Below are 18243 nucleotides of genomic sequence, written 5' to 3'. Positions count from 1 at the left end.
TTTTAGGGTGCGGATTCATCAAATGCAACATGAATAAATTCTTCAACATATAATATTCTATGATTTTAAATTCTATAAAATTTACTCAAAGATGAGTATCCTAGGAATATTCCTTCATTAAACTTAGCATCCAATATACCAAGATTCCATTATTTAAAATGAAACATTTGCAATTGAAAACGTGAAAGTAGGAAATGTTTGATTTCCTATCTTTAAGTAACTCATAGGGTGTCTTCTCTAGGATTAGTCTAATGAACACCATGTTTAAGACATGACATGCAGTATTAATCGCATCCGCCCAAAAGTACTTAGGAAAGTTTGTCCAACAAGCTTCACATGAGCATTTAACTCGACAAGTGCACATAAGCATATGCAAATACCGATGTAATTCTTCCCAAAGAATTTTCAAATTAGAAAAAAGAACAATTACAGGTTTTGCAACTTACCAAGATTATAGATTTACTGTTGATGCTCAGAAATGCGAATTAGGTCTCCATTGAGAATTGTTTTCTAAGGTCGCTCCAAACATCAAAGGCATTCTCCATGAGTACAATGGATTAAATGGATTGAACGATTGATTCAAAAATAAATTTTATAATCCAATAATGTACCAACATGTTGCATTGATTTCAAGTTTGATAAGGATCAAACATATTAGTAGGAATATAAATGCTTCCTTCGATGAACTCCAATTGCATCTTTCCACAAAAGAACTCCTGAATAGATTGAGCTCAGGAATGGTAATTCAAACCAGTTAATTTCGGTGAAACAAAGACCGATGCAAGTCTATCACTAGGGTGGATATAAAACGGAGTAGATTGATCAAAGATTGGATCAGTTTGTTTAGGGCACTATGATATTATGGAAAAACAATGCATAAATCAGAGTGAATATAGAGAAATAATAATTTAAATGTGGATGAAGAAAAATAATAATAGTATCTTTCATGTTGAACCAATGAAAGATAAAAAATAAAGAAAGTATGGAGAGAAAAGAAGAGTTCATTTATTCAATCTTATACGAAGGGACTACCATTAAATTCAAAAAGAAAAAAAGCCGGCAAAACTAAAAAATAGTTATAACTAAGTACCAACTTACTTATTCAAATAATCAACAATTAACTAAACTAGTTAAGAATCAATTATGTTTCAAATCTTAAAAGTTTTTTTTTTTTTATAAGCAATGGGATACTATTACGAAAACGAGTACAAGGGGTACTCACCCATGGTTAATACAAAGGGATGAAATTAAGGATTTCAAAAGGCATTGAGCCCAAAAATAAAAATTACAATTAACTGTAAAATTGGAACCAATGACATTCCAAAGCCAAAAAAGTAATTTAATCTTGTGCAAGATTTCACCCTCATTGAAAATAGCAGAGTTGAACGGGATTGCGTTACTCAAAATTCAAATCTTAAAAGTTGTATAACATGGCGTAATCAAGAATGAGAGAGTGGCACAAGTTATTTCTTTATATAAAGTAAAATAAAGGAAGTTCATTTGGCAAATTCGATCATGCACGTGTAATAAGCATATGCTTAATTTGTTCCCATGGAATAAATCCATCATTCTTAGGGTAACAATCTATATACTCTTTTTAAAAAATTATGTATTTTTTCTTCTTAAAAATAGCTCATGTTAAATGTGGCTAAAAAAATATAACCCAACATTATCATTTATAATATTAACTTTTAGTATATGTTATATTTTAGATATAATATATTAATTTTCTATATTTTATTATATTTATATAATTAATATAATTTTTTATCATTATAATTTGAATAACAAAAGATTGACTTAACGTAAATTGTTTTAAATTAGATTGGATGACTTTATACAAATCACTTTAACTTAATGAAATCGCATATAATTTAAATTTTGAGTATTTTTTTTAATTATCCAAAAAATTTATTTATTTTTATTTGTCCCAAAAAAAATTATTTTTATTTCATATTAAATATTATATTTATAAAAAAGGGTTTAATGGTGATGCACTGACAGTGTAAAAAAGTTTTACACTGTCATCCAATGAGAATATATCATTCTGCCATGTCATCTCAGTAATTTAAAAATAACAGTATTACTTGGTAGGACACATGGTCGTGATTGGTTGACAGTGTAAACATTTTTACACTGTCAGTGCATCACCCTTTTTCTCTATAAAAAATAAAATATTTTAAAGTAAGTACCTTTAAGATAATCTATCTACTTTGTGCAAAAAAAAAAAAAAAGATGTGATACTTATGCAAGTAGTAAGAATCACCATGGTAATATTTTGCATTAAAATCAACCCTAAAAAAAGAAAGGTGTTTCTTGCATTAAATAACTTTCTTTATTAATTGTAAAACCTTCTACTACCAAGCAACAAGCTTATTAATGCATACTCTGGCCTGCACCCTCTTGTTCTAGTGGAGCAAAATCTGCATCTTTTCAGTGTTATGAGATGAAACAGTGATTTTATTGGTATAAAAGTGTAGCAGTGTAATGAGGGTGCACAGTGGATGTTGTTTCTTTTAATGAAATCACACATTTCTTAATAGTGAAAAGTGAAAAACTAAAAAAAGTAGAGAGATAAGAAAGAAAGCAAAAAAAGCTGTTAGATGTCATTATCAATGGTTGTGGGTAGAAGATATGGTATTTTGCCAATTGGGAGAGTTACCTTTCTTTATCATCCACCACCTTAATCATACCAACTACAAGGGTTACTGTACCGACATTAAACTATATTCACATCTTTTAAACAATTTTTTTTTAATAAAAAAGTTTAAGGAAAAAGAAAATGATCAATCTTTTATTATTCATAAATTAATTTCTATCATTAAATTAATAAATTAATTATTTGATTAAATGAGATATGATGAGACTAATTGATTAAGTAATAAAAGATAAATATATATTTAATTAACTAATAGTATTTTTAAAATTTTAAAAAATAATTATAAAAGTAATAAAAATTTTAAATTAAAAATTAAATTTTGAGTTTTTTTTTTCCAAAGAATTTTATAATATTCTCAATGTGTTTGCAAAAGAGTCGTTTAAAAATATCTATTGGTTTAAGAGCGGAGACTAAAATTACGTATATAATAATTTTCTAGAGACTAAAACATATCATTTATTTTTATAGAAATAAAAAACAAAATTTGATAATTTATAGGAACTAAAAATATATTTAACTCTTTATTTTATATATATATATATATATATATATATATATTTATATATATTATTCACTTAGTAATAATAATATGTTGCATTACTATAAAAAATAATTACTTCTTAAATAAAATACTTTTTACGAATCAGAGAAATTTTTTCAGATTAATGGAAGCTTCAGAAACAAATAAAGAGGTAATTACCATATCTATTTTAAAATAAATATCTGTTAATGATTTTGCACATACATTTAAATTTGCAATAAATAAAAAATGAGAATAATAATTTATTAAATTATCTTTATCAATTATTAAGTGTTTTTCACAGTCATAATTAAAAAAATAAAATATAAGAATTTAGAAATAATTACACATATATAATCAAAATATAATTAATATCACATTGAAAACTAAATAATATTTAATAAGTGATATTCATTATAAAACAGAGAGTGAAAGAGTATATTTCCTATTTTTAAAGTTTCATTTTGAAAAGTTTTAATTATTTTTAAATTGTCGTTCTCAAACTTTTAATTAGTATTAATATGTTTTTACAAAATTAATCATGATCATTTATTATTGTGAAAAATGTGAAATGATATAATAAATTACTAAAATTATCATAAATATAAGAAACATTATTTTTATAAACTAATCATCTTAGATAGCTGAATGAATTGATGTAATAATGAACAAACTTGTCATTAAATATTCTAGATTGTTAAATATTAAATTAATTGATGTAATAATGAACAAACTTGTCATAAGATGTTTTATGTAGTTGAATATTGAGAAAGTTTGTTGTTAATAGGGGTGGGAATAGGCCAGACCGGCCTACAGGGGCCTATAGCCTAGCCTACTTAAGGTCAGGTCAGGCCAGGCCTATTTGATAAAAAGGCCAGGCTTGGGCTTTTTTAAAAGCCTATTTAATAAAATAGGCCAAACCTAGGCTATTAAAAAAGCCTATAAAACCTTGTAGGTCGGCCTATATTTTCATATATATAAAAATTAGTCTAAATAGATTGGCCTATATATGCATAGATATTAGAAAAAGCGTTAAATAGATTGGTCTATATATGCATATATATTAGAAAAAATGCTAAATAGGTTGGTCTAAATGTTCATATATATGCGACTTATAAGGCTTCTTAAGTAATATGAATTAATTGAAAACATTAATAAGAAAGAGGCTTTTAAATAGGCTTTCAGGCCAGGCCAGACTTTTAAAAAGGCCAGGCCAGGCTGAAAAAACGAGCCTATAGTAGGCCATAGGCCAGACTCAGGCCTTGTAAGTTTATCGTAGACCAGACCCAGGCCTTATAAAGCCTAGCCTAGCTTAGCCTATTCCCACCCCTAGTTGTTAAACTCAAAAAGAAAAGACTGATATAATAATATAGTTTGAGTTTGTAGACAAGTTGTTGTAATGTTACAATAGCATTTGTGGGGCTAAAAGAAGACCAAAAAAATCTTTACTCTCTTCTCTCATTGCACACTTTGTCACTCTTTTCACAAGCATCTACAAGCTCTCATAGGCCAAAGGTACCATTTTTTTCTTCCCCTCATTCTGCATCATCCACTCATAAACCTTCTGAACCCCATGTGACATACATCACACTTTTCAATGTCCTATTGTAGTTTGTGTTTTTACCCCCTCTCATCAAAATCAATGCTCAATCCAAGTTAAAAGCTTAACAAAATTTTACTCTATAGAAAATTTTGGGATTCTCAACATAATTTAATTTATATACTATGTCCTTTTACTCTCTTTTAGCACTCTTTTAGCACATGAATTGGTTCAAATCCCATAAACAAAACATTGAGTGATTCACTTTTGTTGTTTTGTATATTCATATTCATTCACATGATGACATGAAATGTTTCTTTCTATTACATGTTTTGGTTTGTTTGTATGTTTGTAGCTGCAGATGAAGAAAATCTATAACAAATTCAACATCAACTAGAAGAGAAAAAAACAAGGCCACAAAAAAGAATCAAACCCTTTATAGTGGATGTCATAATCAAGAATTTTGAAGCATAAACTTTAAATCAAGTGGCATCAATTTGCACATTAGAGAAAAATATCAGTAGAAGCATTGTTTTGAAAATTCTAAGGTAGAGAAACTAATGGGAATGAAGAGTACTGGTGGAGAAATAGTTCAAGTTCAAGGAGGTCACATTGTTAGAGCAACTGGCAGAAAAGATAGACATAGCAAGGTATACACTGCGAAAGGCCCTCGCGATCGGCGCGTTCGATTATCAGCGCATACCGCGATACAGTTCTACGATGTTCAAGATCGGCTCGGCTACGATAGGCCGAGTAAAGCGGTTGATTGGCTTATCAAGAAGGCTAAGTCTGCTATTGATAAGCTTGATGAGCTTCCTCCATGGAATCCAATTCAAAATGCAGCACAGGAGTTTCAAGAGGAAGAGAATAATAACAATAATGGTTTAGAATCAAGTGAAATGGTTGTTGCTGCAGAAAATTCAGAATCTTCTGGTTACAATTTGCAGCAGAATCATAACCATTCAGGTTTCATTCAATCAAGTATTGATAATGATGCTATAGCGTTTTTTCCGACGAGTTCCGTTGGCGATTCGATGAATTTTCAGAACTACTCTTCTGATATAATCTCAAGAACAAACAATTCAACACAGGATCTTGGTCTTTCTCTTCATTCATTCCAGGACAATTCAGGTTCTAATGATCAAACACTTTTTTCTGGTTCAACTCATGTTGGATTTGATGGTAATTATCATAGGATTGTGAATTGGAACAATGATCATCATGGAACAGAAACTGATATGAATATGAATATGAATATGAATAGAACAGGTTTCATGGTTAATAATTCGCCTGCGCCGTTTCTAGGCCAAGGTTCGGCCTTTTCCGCCCATAGGGGGACCCTTCAGTCCAGTTTTTCGCCTTCGCTTCGTCCTTGGAATGATATTCCAATGGCGGATTCGTCCGTGGATCATCATAACCAGAAATCTCAACAACAGGTTCACCATGGTTCAATCTTTGGTAGCAGGTTTTTGTCTGATGCTTTGACAGGTTTCGGTATTCCTGCTAGAATTCAAGGAGAAGATGGAGTTGGTTCGGACCAGCCATCGTCGTCTTCTAATTCTCATCACTAATCAGAAACATCAACTGCATAATGCTGCAATCTTTCTATCAGGTATTCCACTAACCTTAAACAGGTTTCATGTCACGATTCTTTATATTGCGAAAAATTTCAGTAAAATATTACTAATGAAGGCTAAATCATGGTCACATTGCGTCGCGATTGTGGCCTAGATTACGATCCGAGACAGTTTAAAATTCTATGTTGAATGTTGTTATGCAGGGGCATTGTGTACTAGATATGAGAACATGGGAAGATTATGAAGGACAGAATGTTTGTCTGGTTGGATTCAGTTTTTTGTAACTTTATTTATTTTCTGTTATTGCAACCATTGACATTGGTGTTTTTTAAGCAACTGAAAGTGTGTTTACTGCTGGTTTTGATTCACTGCTGCTAGATATATACTTAAGCATTATGTATTATTTGATGATACTTTGCTCAATTAATATATGGATTCCAGCTGGATTTTGTTTTGATCCACCATAGTTCTAACAAATTGTTTCATGAAAGTAGTTAAGAATACTATACACCAGCTTGTTGGGATACAGTTGGTAAATAACTTATCCTTTAATTAGGTTGTTATGAGTGCAAATGTTGGTCAAAAGAGGATCTATATATTAAATCTTTATGATTGAGAAAAAGTTTGAACAACAACAACAATAACCGAAAATTTCATAAGTTGATTAAAAGTCATTATTGTTTACACTCAAATAACTCATTTTAAAGATGTGTTCTCGTGGCAGTTACTTCATAATAGATTGTCGACCTGATAAAATTTTCGGAGGCGACAAATCATGTCTAGATTTGATAGTGTCAGCATGCGGGGTGTGTGTTGTGTGAGGGGCGGGTGGAGTTGGTGGATTATCTTTATTTTGTGTGAGATTGCTTCAACTATTTAGTATAAAGTTTTATGGTGGGTGAGGCGGCCTAGGCCTTCACCACATTAGGTTATATAGGTGTTAGTGCGTGAGGCACTTTTAGTGATGAGAGAATAAGAGAGAATAAGGAAAATAAGAATTGATATTAGTGAATTGAATTGTACAAATTGAATTACAAACTATGTCTATTTATATGTACAATTAACCTGTACCCTAAGTAAGCTAACAAATCCTAATTGGGTTTGGACTTGGATTACTCAACTTGGATTATACTCCCTTCGGCCTTATTTATAAGTAAAAATTCTCTTTTTAGATTCATTGAATAATGAATGTATCTTGTCATTTATGTAGACTAGATACATTCATTATTCAATGAACCTAAAAAGAACATTTTTGCTTATAAATCAGGCCGGAGTAGTATCTAATATCTCAACATATCTTCTATAATCCAAGTTGTCGAACAAATGCTAATCATAGTCGATCTGTACTATTCCTAATTTCTTTCTCAAATTCAAGAATCCGTCGATCTTCAATTCTTTGGTAAAAATGTATGTCACTTGTGCTTCACTTGAGCAATGCCTTACATCAAATTTACCTCGATTTACCTTCTCCCTTAAGAAGTGAAATCTAACTTTGATATGCTTACTTCTTTCATGCAAAACTGGATTCTTTGCAAGATTAATGGCTGACTTATTGTCGATCTGCAACACTAGAGGTTTCTTCACTTCGACCTCGATCTCTTCCAACACTGATTTGATCCAAATTGCTTGACATGCAACATAGGATCCTACTATATATTGAGCCTCACACGGTAACAATGCCACCACAGGTTGCTATCTCGAGTACCATGAGATTGTGACACCCAAAAACTTGAAAGAAATAACCAGATGTGCTTCTTCGATATTCTTTATCTCCACATTAATTAGCGTCTGAATAGCAAGTAACCGTAGCTTTTTTCTTTCAGAATCTCGTCGAAATAGAATTCCATAGTTTATCGATCCTTTTAAGTATCTCATGATTCTTCTTGCAGCCTTTATGTGTGATATCCTTAGTTCACCCGTGTATCTGCTCACTAATTCGACTGCGAAACCTATATCACGTCGACTATTGCACACATACCTCAAAGATCCAACAATTTGTTTGAACAAAGTAAGAGTATCCAAATCCATCATTACCTATTTAAGTTCTTTAAATGGGACCCGCCTAATTTTTTATATTATTTCACATCTCAATTATTTAAATAACTCATCTACAGATCTCAAATATCCATTTAACCCATCAAAAAATTTAAAATAAATCTCATTACACTCCATAATATATTAACCGTGCAATTTTTTTGTTAATATTAACAGTCCAATTGGAAAGTGTAGAGGGTTGAAAATATCCATTAATTCTGACAATGATAGCTTTGGTTACTGAATAGCAACTTTAAAAATCTAACGATAATCGTGCTCTATTATCGACTTTGTCTTTCTCTCCATGTAACTCGAACTTTAAATAAATATATTATGGATGTTATATTTTTCGATAATATTTAAATATTTTAGATTAAAAACTATCTTTATAAAAAATATTTAGTTTGTTTAAATTTTTAATTTAAATTTAAATTCGCATACATATTTTTTAAATAATAATTATTTTTCAAATGTTTTAACTTAAGAGGCTTTTAAATTATTAAGAATATATAAATTCAAAATTATTCTTGAGGAAAAACTATACATATTTTTAAATTAAGAGTGAAGACCCATTTTGGTCCTCACAAAAACTATAGAACCCAAATTAGTCCTCCACAAAAAAGGACTCGATTTAATCCCTTACAAAATATAACCGGGTCATATTAGTCTTTTTGTAAATATTTTTTTCAAACCGGTTTTTTATTTTACTTTTAAACCGTGACTGGACCGCCTAGTCGTATTTTATTTTTTATTTTTCATTTTTTAAATACTAAACTGGTTTTTATTTTTAATTTTGATCTTATTTTTAAACAATTCAGATTTTAAAATATAAAAAAAGATAAGATTTGTTCTGAGAAGGATCCGAACTCAAGACATTTAGGTCATATCCTATGCCTTTACCACTATGTCAACATACATTGATGACAAATAATTGATATGATTTATAGTAATATTAAACATTTCTGAATTTAAAACAAAAAACATAAATTTTGGTACCTACGAGACCTCAAACTCATGTCCCTTCAAATTAAATAGTAGTCACTTTATTGTAAATATGAAAAGTAATCTAAGAGGGGTTGCATGAATTAGATTAATTGATATTAGTGAATTTTTCTCGATAATGAATGTTACCAATGTTCTTATTTTTTTTGAAAATATTATAACAATTTCGGAAAAATAAGAATAACATTGCTAACATTCATAATTGAGAAAAACTCACTAGTATCGATTAATCTAACTGATTCACCCGCTCTTAGATCACTTTTCATATTTACAGTTAAGTGACTATCATTAAATTTGAAGGGACTTGAGCTTGAGACCTCATGGGTATAAATTTTATATTTTATATTTTAAATTTAGAATCGTGTTATAAAATTAACCAAAACAATATAGAGATGAAGGAGAGATGAAGGAGAGAAAGAGTAGAGAAAATGTAATATTGTATTATCATCTTTCAAGTAGTTCTCTTTACATTGCAAAGTGGTATCTATTTATAGGACATTAGGAAGATGAAAAATCATAACCTTACTATACCACTTAATAAGGAATATGAAGATGAAAGATAAGAATATATATGGACATCCACAATATTTATTCATAACACTCCCCCTTGGATGTCCATTGAGGATATGCCTCGTTAAAACCTTACTAGAGAAAATCCAGTGGGAAAAATTCTAGTGAAGGAAAAAGAGTACAATATCCCTTGAATGTGAATTGCCTCATTAAAAACCTTACCAGGAAAACCCAATGGGACAAAACCATGGTGAAGGAAAAAAGAGTGCAAAACATATGTATTTCTCCCCCTCACGCAGACATTTACATGTGAGACGATATTCTTTGTAGTCGTTGCTTAAAATGTCTTCTTCGAAGTGACTTCATGTAGTGCTAATAGTTATGCAGGATTTGATGAAGTTGTTGCCATGAGTTGTTTCATAGATCTCCATGAAATGGTTGTACCATCACATGTAAATAAATAACCTCTGTTTGATCTACCATTGTGAGAATCTGACAAGTAACCAACATCTCTTAAGGTAACAAAGTATATGTTTGACTCCGTTCAAATGTCTTCATGTAGGCAAATAATTGTATCATGGTAATAGATTGACCACAAACGATATATCGAGACGTGTATAATTAGCAAGGTACATTAGTGCTCCAATTGCACTAAGATATGGTACTTCAGGACCAAACAATTTTTGTAATCATTTTCTTGAGACCTGAAAGGATCTTTCTCTACATCTAATGATATAACAATCATTGAAGTAGACAACGAATGAGATTTGTCCATATAAAAGTGTTTCAACACTTTTCTATATAATCTTCCTGGTGTACAAATATTCCATTGTCCAAGTTCTCAATTTGTAAGCCTAGACATAATTTTTGTTTTTCCTATGTCCTTCATCTCAAACTCTTTCTTTAAGGAATTTATAGCTTTTGGAAGCTCTTCAGGAGTTCCAATAATATGTATCACATTCACATAGATAATTAATATTGCAAATTCTTTTCCACATCATTTTATGAAAATACAAGTACAAATTGAATTATTTGTATATTCATCATTTAGTAAATATTCACTGAGGCGATTATACCACATGCATCCAGATTCTTTCAACTCATACAGAGACTTGTTCAATTTGATGTAGTAATTTTCTCGAGATCCATAATTACGTGCCTCTGGTATATTGAACCCTTCAGGAGTTTCAGTTAAATGTCACTATTAAGTGAATCATATAAATAAGATGTCATTACACCCATCATATTCAAATTATGCCCTTCATGTGTTACAAGGCTAATTAATTATCAAAAATCGATTGAATCAACTACAGGTGAATATATCAAAATCAATCTTAGGTCTTTGTGAAAATCATTGAGCAATAAATCAAACTTTATATCATTCTTATTTTTCTTTTTCACAAAAACTCATTTATATCACATTAATTTCACACCTTGAGGTGTTCAGACTACAGGTCCAAAAGTGAGTTACTTGTAAAGTGAGTTTAATTCTTCTTCAATTGAATATATTTATTTTGGTCAATTCTCACTTAGTCTACAATCTTTAATAAACTTTTACTCATGATCCTCGTTATTATTGATCATTTTTAGCGCTATATTGTATACAAAGACATTGTCAATATTGACTTTATTTGGTTATCTCAATTTCGGTTCCATTCCATTTCATCCATGACATGATTTATCGAGATCTCTTTATTTCATATTTCAAGTACTTGTTTTGTTCTTCTGGAACTGAAAATTAAATTAGATCAAAGTGCTTTTAGCATTTTCATATCCTCACTTGGGTCATTTTTAGTTTCTTTTCTTAGTAGAGGACTCTTAACATTGGAACCGACTTTCATACCACGCTTCAGGCGCAACAACAACTCATTTGCAATATTATATTATTCAATAGGAGAATCCACTTCGAGTGGAGTATTATCAGCTGATAATTTATTTCATAAACTTTGCAAATGAATAATATTTTGAAATTTTGGTTCATATTGATTTGTACGAGGATCAAGACAACAATGTATTTTAAATTGTTCATTTGAACTTCTTGTTCATGATTTCATCTGTTCATTTGAACTTCTTGTTCATGATTTCAGCTGCTTATTCCCTCCCCCTAATATTGGGAAAATTAATTTATCAAGTGATAATCAGCCTACTGGACTGCAATCAAGTATTTGATTATTTTCTCAAATTATATCCTCAAAATTGAGATTCATATTAATTATATTTTTCCAACATTCTTTCATGACTCATCTTAATGTATTATATTGGAGCAATTGGAATATACACAACACATCCAAATGTTCACTTAGATGAGAAATATTAGAATAAATTAGGGAGGACTAAGATATAGTATCTTATTGGCTTAATGCGAATAAATATCTTAATATCATACTTTGGGTGTTTCAAATATATAATTTAGAATTGATGATCTCATAAGTATCAACCATATAATTAACTTTAGACGTCTAAAGAATGGATCTTCGGGTCCATTTTCTTTTTATGAATATATATTACATGATATTCAATATCAATTTTAATAATATATGTGATACTTATATAGGAATTTCTAAAAAACCCAGAAAATAAGATCTTAGTCTAATTAGTTGAGAAAATAATTTCACAAACTTCTGGTTGTGAGTAGAGACATATGCATGATATTTTAGTCAATGCAACCGTTAATGTCATACAAATGCAATTTCTCAAATTTTTATTTTCCTTTAGAAACCCACAAAAATTTACTGGATTGAAGAAACTTCTGGTTCTTCAATACAAATTATTCGCATCATATTATATCCGAGATGACCCAACCAGTTTTACCAACAACGCATTTAAGTATAATTTGTAAACTACTGGTTTACAATGACATGTTCTTCAATTGTACTAATATAAGTGTAGTACAAGCCCGAGAGAAAAGCCGGTAGCTTTTCTATTATACATTTTATGTCCAAGTCCATTTGTGTAATACAAAGATATTCAATACTTCCAATATAATTCATGTGAATTATCTATGACGAAAATATTTGGCAAGACATAAAGAGAACACACAAAAAGAAAATATAAAGGATTAAAGTTCATTCAAATCTCGACTATATCAAAATATGAGCTTACTTTCGTGTGCCTTTAAGATGAACTAACAAATGTCATCCATACACTTTAAGATGAATTAATTCTTCGGGAATTATATATCACAAATGATCTTCGTAGTGATAAAAAGAATTTTGCACTCTCTTTTCCTTCACCATGGTTTTGTCCCATTGGGTTTTCCTGGTAAGGTTTTTAACGAGGCAATTCACATTCAAAGGATATTGTACTCTTTTTCCTTCACTAGAATTTTTCCCACTGGGTTTTTTCTAGTAAGGTTTTAACGAGGCATATCCTCAATGGACATCCAAGGGGGAGTGTTATGAATATTTATGTTAGTGGATGTCCATCCATCTCCATGTTCTTCATCTTCCTATTCCATACTTAATATGTGTTTAATATGTGTGATTTTCTATCTCCCTTGAGTCCTATAAATAGAGACCCATATTACAATGTAAAGCATACTTGAAAGAAGATGATAATATAATATTGCTTTTCTCTATTCTACCTCTCTTGATCTCTATTGTTTTAGTTTGTTTTATAACAAATCGTTTAATATTACTATAAATCATGCGAATTATTTGTCACCAGTGTACATTGGCATAGTGGTAAAGGCATAAGATGTGGCCTAAATGTCATGAGTTCAATTCCTTCTTAGAACAAATCTTATCTTTTTTTATATTTTAAAATCTGAATTGTTTAAAAATAAAATCGAAATTAAAAATAAAAATTAATTTAGTATTTAAAAAATGAAAAATAAAATACAACTTGGCGATCCAGTCACGGTTTAAAAATAGAAGAAAAAATCGGTTTGAAAAAAATTTTAATAGAAGGACTAATATGACCCGGTTTTATTTTGTAAGGGATTAAATCGAGTCCTTTTGTTTGTGGAGGACTAATTTGAGTTCTGTAGTTTTTGTGAGGGACCAAAATGATAGCTTTGGTTACTGAATAGCAACTTTAAAAATCTAACGATAATCGTGCTCTATTATCGACTTTGTCTTTCTCTCCATGTAACTCGAACTTTAAATAAATATATTATGGATGTTATATTTTTCGATAATATTTAAATATTTTAGATTAAAAACTATCTTTATAAAAAATATTTAGTTTGTTTAAATTTTTAATTTAAATTTAAATTCGCATACATATTTTTTAAATAATAATTATTTTTCAAATGTTTTAACTTAAGAGGCTTTTAAATTATTAAGAATATATAAATTCAAAATTATTCTTGAGGAAAAACTATACATATTTTTAAATTAATTACTAATATTTTTACTTATCAGATTATTTTTTATAAATTAATCAATTATTTTTCATTATATATTATTGATTTCTAACACAATTCATATTTATAATAAAAAATTAGCTAAAAAACAAAATTATCTTATTTTATTATTTCCTGAAACATTAATTGAAATAAAATATAATACAATTACAATTAATTTGATTTTACTCCGACCATAAAAAGTCCCTAATCTATATCATTGTAGCATGCTAAAAGATTGATTGTAGGATAGGACGGCAGATAATATACAAATTGGTGGCCCGGTTGTTTGAAATTTGACTATGCTATTCTATTCTACTAGTAATGTTCTAGTGATGTCAGATATAATTCACTTATTAGCTTGCTTACCAAATTGTTATTGTTGTTGATGATGGAAATAAAAATGTCATTTAAAAGCAACCAATGTTTCTATTAAATTTTTGAAACTGGTAAAAGATGGCTCTGGCTAACTGTATTTGTAAGTTCTTTTGGCATCACTTATGCCTATTTTTAATTCAAGTTTCTTTGCTTTGACCTTTCAAAAAAAATGCAGTAAAAAAATACCATTAAAACAGTGTCAATCGAATAAGAAGGAACCAAATTGGACAACAATTAGTTGAACTTTTGATCCTCCTCCTATTTCAAATTCAAACTTTGGTCAATTTATAAAAGAAAGCTTTGATCCTCAAGCCCATTTTGTTCCAGCATTAGCCCAATATCCAAGTTGACGATGAGGTTTGTATCAATGAACTATATAAATACTAGTATTATTTGTTATAAAATCAATGTGGGACTTAATGAGAAACATAACTAACACCAGCACCATTGTTTCTTTTTCATCTAATTGGACTATTTTAAAACTAACACATTCATCAATAAGAAATCTAACACCGGACCTTGATAATACTCTTCTGCATGTCTTAAAATTAAAATGAATGCAGGATAACAAGCAGCTTTATAGCATGAAGAACCAATCACAACATTGCTCATGATACCGTTAAAATCTTCTTCGAGAGTCTCAAAACTAGTTTGGTCATCTACAACCAATTGAATAAAGACAACTAATTCTGGGTTAGCTCACTGAATCAAACAAGTGCGCCCATCACATTGAGCTCAATGCTAAATTTACACATCTCTTCAAACAATTTCACTGACTTATCTACATATCCTTCACTCCCATATATTCTTGACATAGTCATGTAACTCTAACTATCAGGCTTGCATTGCTTAGATTATTTCATATCACTGAACAAAGTTCCAGCTTCTTCAACTAATCCAACATTTGCACACATATTCAACAATGTATTTATTATACAAAATAAAATCCACAAGCCAACCGTTTTACTACATTCGTTTCCACAATTCAAGAGCTTCTTTAGACCACTTGGCATTTTCATACCTAATATCGTCATAATCCCCGGTCTCCCCAAACATCTTCCCTAACACATAAAATGTAATGGGACCAGGTTTCACCCAGTTTCTTTCCCTCAAACAAATTAATAACCTTTTCATCCTTACTTAACTTAGCATGCACATATAAAATTATTGAGAAAGTTACCTCATCCACCATCAATCATGTCTTGTACATCCTCTAAAATCAATGCTCAGTTTTGTCAAAAAGGTTGCACTTCAAAGCACAAGTTATGATAATCCCAAAGTTCTTTTATAATCCTAGAGTGTTAGAAAATAAACAAAGGCTGGAGGTGTTAGTTTTGTTTCTCAATAAGTCCCACATTGATTTTGTAACATATAAGATTAGTCTTTATATAACTCATTGATACAAATCTCACTGTCAACTTAGATACTGGGCTAATGCTAAAACAAATTGGGCTAATGCTAATAAAGTTGAGGGACTAAAAAGCTAGTCATTATTGCCATTTCTACAAAAGTGGTCGGGGACCAACAAAATCTCAATTTACTTTTCAATGCCACTATTTTAAATATACCCTACAATTTTTTACATTTTAAGGCATCAGAAGATGGCAATCAGAAGCAAGGCTCTGAAGATCTGATGGTATCACGCTACAAAGAACTTCCAAAGTCTGATGACTGAAGTTGCATCTGCACCAACACTGAAAACTCTGATATTCAAACGTCATTCTAATAGTCTGAGTCCAGAAGCAAGTACAAGATGAAAAAGCTACAACGTCAAATCTGTCTGACTGACAAAAGGAACGTTAGAAACTACAAAAGGCAAAGTCAGAAGTAGCAGTTAATGCAAGGCTCGAGGTAGTTGACAAAAGAGTGAAACATTAAATGCAGAGTTATAATGTACACGCAAGGCATTTAATTCAGTACTATTCAACGGTCATATTCTCATGCCTATAAAAGGAAGAAGTCAGCAAGGAGAAACGTTAGAAAGCCTACATTCATTCCTTACACATTCTCATCATCTGACTCTGATCTTTCTCACGAACAGCAAAGAAACTTCATCTTCAAACTCATAAATCTTGTAATATCTTAGTGAGTGTTAGAACTTAATCTTGAGAGAAAAATCACTTTGTGATTATAGCTTATTTAGAAGCACATTAAACTCTTGTGATATTGTTTACTATTTTTGTAAAAGGAATTCCTAGAGTGATCAGGTTGTGATCTGTATACTCTAGAAGACTTAGAAGTTGTCTAAGTGGAAAACCATTGTAATCAAGGTTGATTAGTGGATTATATCCTCAGTTGAGGTAAATCACTCTGTAAGGGAGGGACTGGAGGTAGTTTGATTAACAACGAACCAGGATAAAAAAAACTGTGTGATTATTTTTTATCTGCCATTTTTAGAAACAACCCTTATTTAATCCCCCTTTCTAAGTATTTTTCACTCCTTCAAAAAATAGGGGTAAAATTAGAAAGAGGGTAAGAATTAAATGCATTGAGACACACTCCTTAAAGGGTGAGCTTTTTTATAAGACCATTTGATCGAATACTATTAACGTTGAGATTTAGTGTAAGTCTTTTAGTGGATCTTGCCTTATATATATATATATATATATATATATATATATATATATATATATATATATATATATATATATATATATATATATATATATATATATATATATATATATATATATCTCTCTCCCACCCAATTAATGGATCAACATAAATAATAATTAATATGGTAATTTATATTTAAAAAGGAGGTGTAATAATTGTTTCTTATCCTATGTAATGTTGCATAGGATAGAAAAACCATATATATATATATATATATATATATATATATATATATATATATATATATATATATATATATATATATATATATATATATATATATATATATATATATATATACACACAATTATGAGACGTATCAAATGAGAACTTTGGTTATTATGAACATATGAACCGAGAACTTCTAATAATAATCATTGGATTTAAATTAATGACTCATATTTACCTCATACTTTAAATGCATATTACATAAATATCTTGTTCACTTAACCACTAATTAATTATTTTACAATGTGAAGCAAATCTGAATTATTAATTTATTTTTTTACAGTAGACATCAACATTCATTAGATGAAAAATAGGAAGTACAAACATAATGAAAAACAATATGTAAAGGCATTTTCCATCCACATTTTAAAAGTAACACTATTAGAGATGAATGGTTCAAAAGAAAGGAAGTAAGAGATAGAAAACCCACAAAGGGAGAAAAAACTCCACTGGAGAGAAGTGAGCCTCCATGATGGAGGAGAGAAGCTCTGAAATCAGAGAGGAGACGACACTGTACCACAAAGTGAAACCCTAATTTTAGAGAGAGAGACAGAGAGAGACAGAGAGTGTGAGGAGAGAGAGGAGAACATTTCTCTCTAAATTCTTCTTTCCAACTATTGAAGCATTAATTTAAATTTAATAGTTATTATTAAAAATCCGCAGTTCTTATCATATTATTAACCCTATTGAAGCATTAATTTAACTTTTTTGATTTTTTTTTTGTGAAATTTCTGACATGTTTGCTCTTGTTCTTATTAAGCCTCACATTGATATGTTTGATTTTTGTGTGATATATTTGATTATTTGTTAATTAAATAAAACTTTGATAGTAAT

At 29.8% G+C, this 18243-nt stretch overlaps 1 protein-coding gene across 3 annotated transcripts; it reads left to right on the top strand.

Moving 5' to 3' along the window:
* The first annotated feature begins 4535 nt into the window (after positions 1 to 4535).
* Positions 4536 to 6753, top strand: LOC131648161 (transcription factor TCP4-like). 3 transcript variants are annotated; one of them, XM_058917946.1, is made up of 3 exons: positions 4536 to 4694; positions 5075 to 6331; positions 6500 to 6753. In XM_058917946.1, the coding sequence occupies exon 2, from the start codon at positions 5280 to 5282 to the stop codon at positions 6288 to 6290; it is 1011 nt and encodes a 336-aa protein (XP_058773929.1). In that variant the 5' UTR covers positions 4536 to 4694; positions 5075 to 5279; the 3' UTR covers positions 6291 to 6331; positions 6500 to 6753. The 3 variants fall into 3 exon arrangements, with proteins under 3 accessions (XP_058773929.1, XP_058773930.1, XP_058773931.1); XM_058917948.1 differs by having other exon boundaries at positions 4537 to 4694; positions 5081 to 6331; XM_058917947.1 differs by having other exon boundaries at positions 4536 to 6331.
* Positions 6754 to 18243: the final 11490 nt, after the last annotated feature.

Source organism: Vicia villosa, linkage group LG2 (genome assembly GCF_029867415.1).
Source record: "Vicia villosa cultivar HV-30 ecotype Madison, WI linkage group LG2, Vvil1.0, whole genome shotgun sequence".
Lineage (NCBI taxonomy): Eukaryota > Viridiplantae > Streptophyta > Magnoliopsida > Fabales > Fabaceae > Vicia > Vicia villosa.
This window is presented reverse-complemented; position numbering and strand designations above follow the sequence as displayed.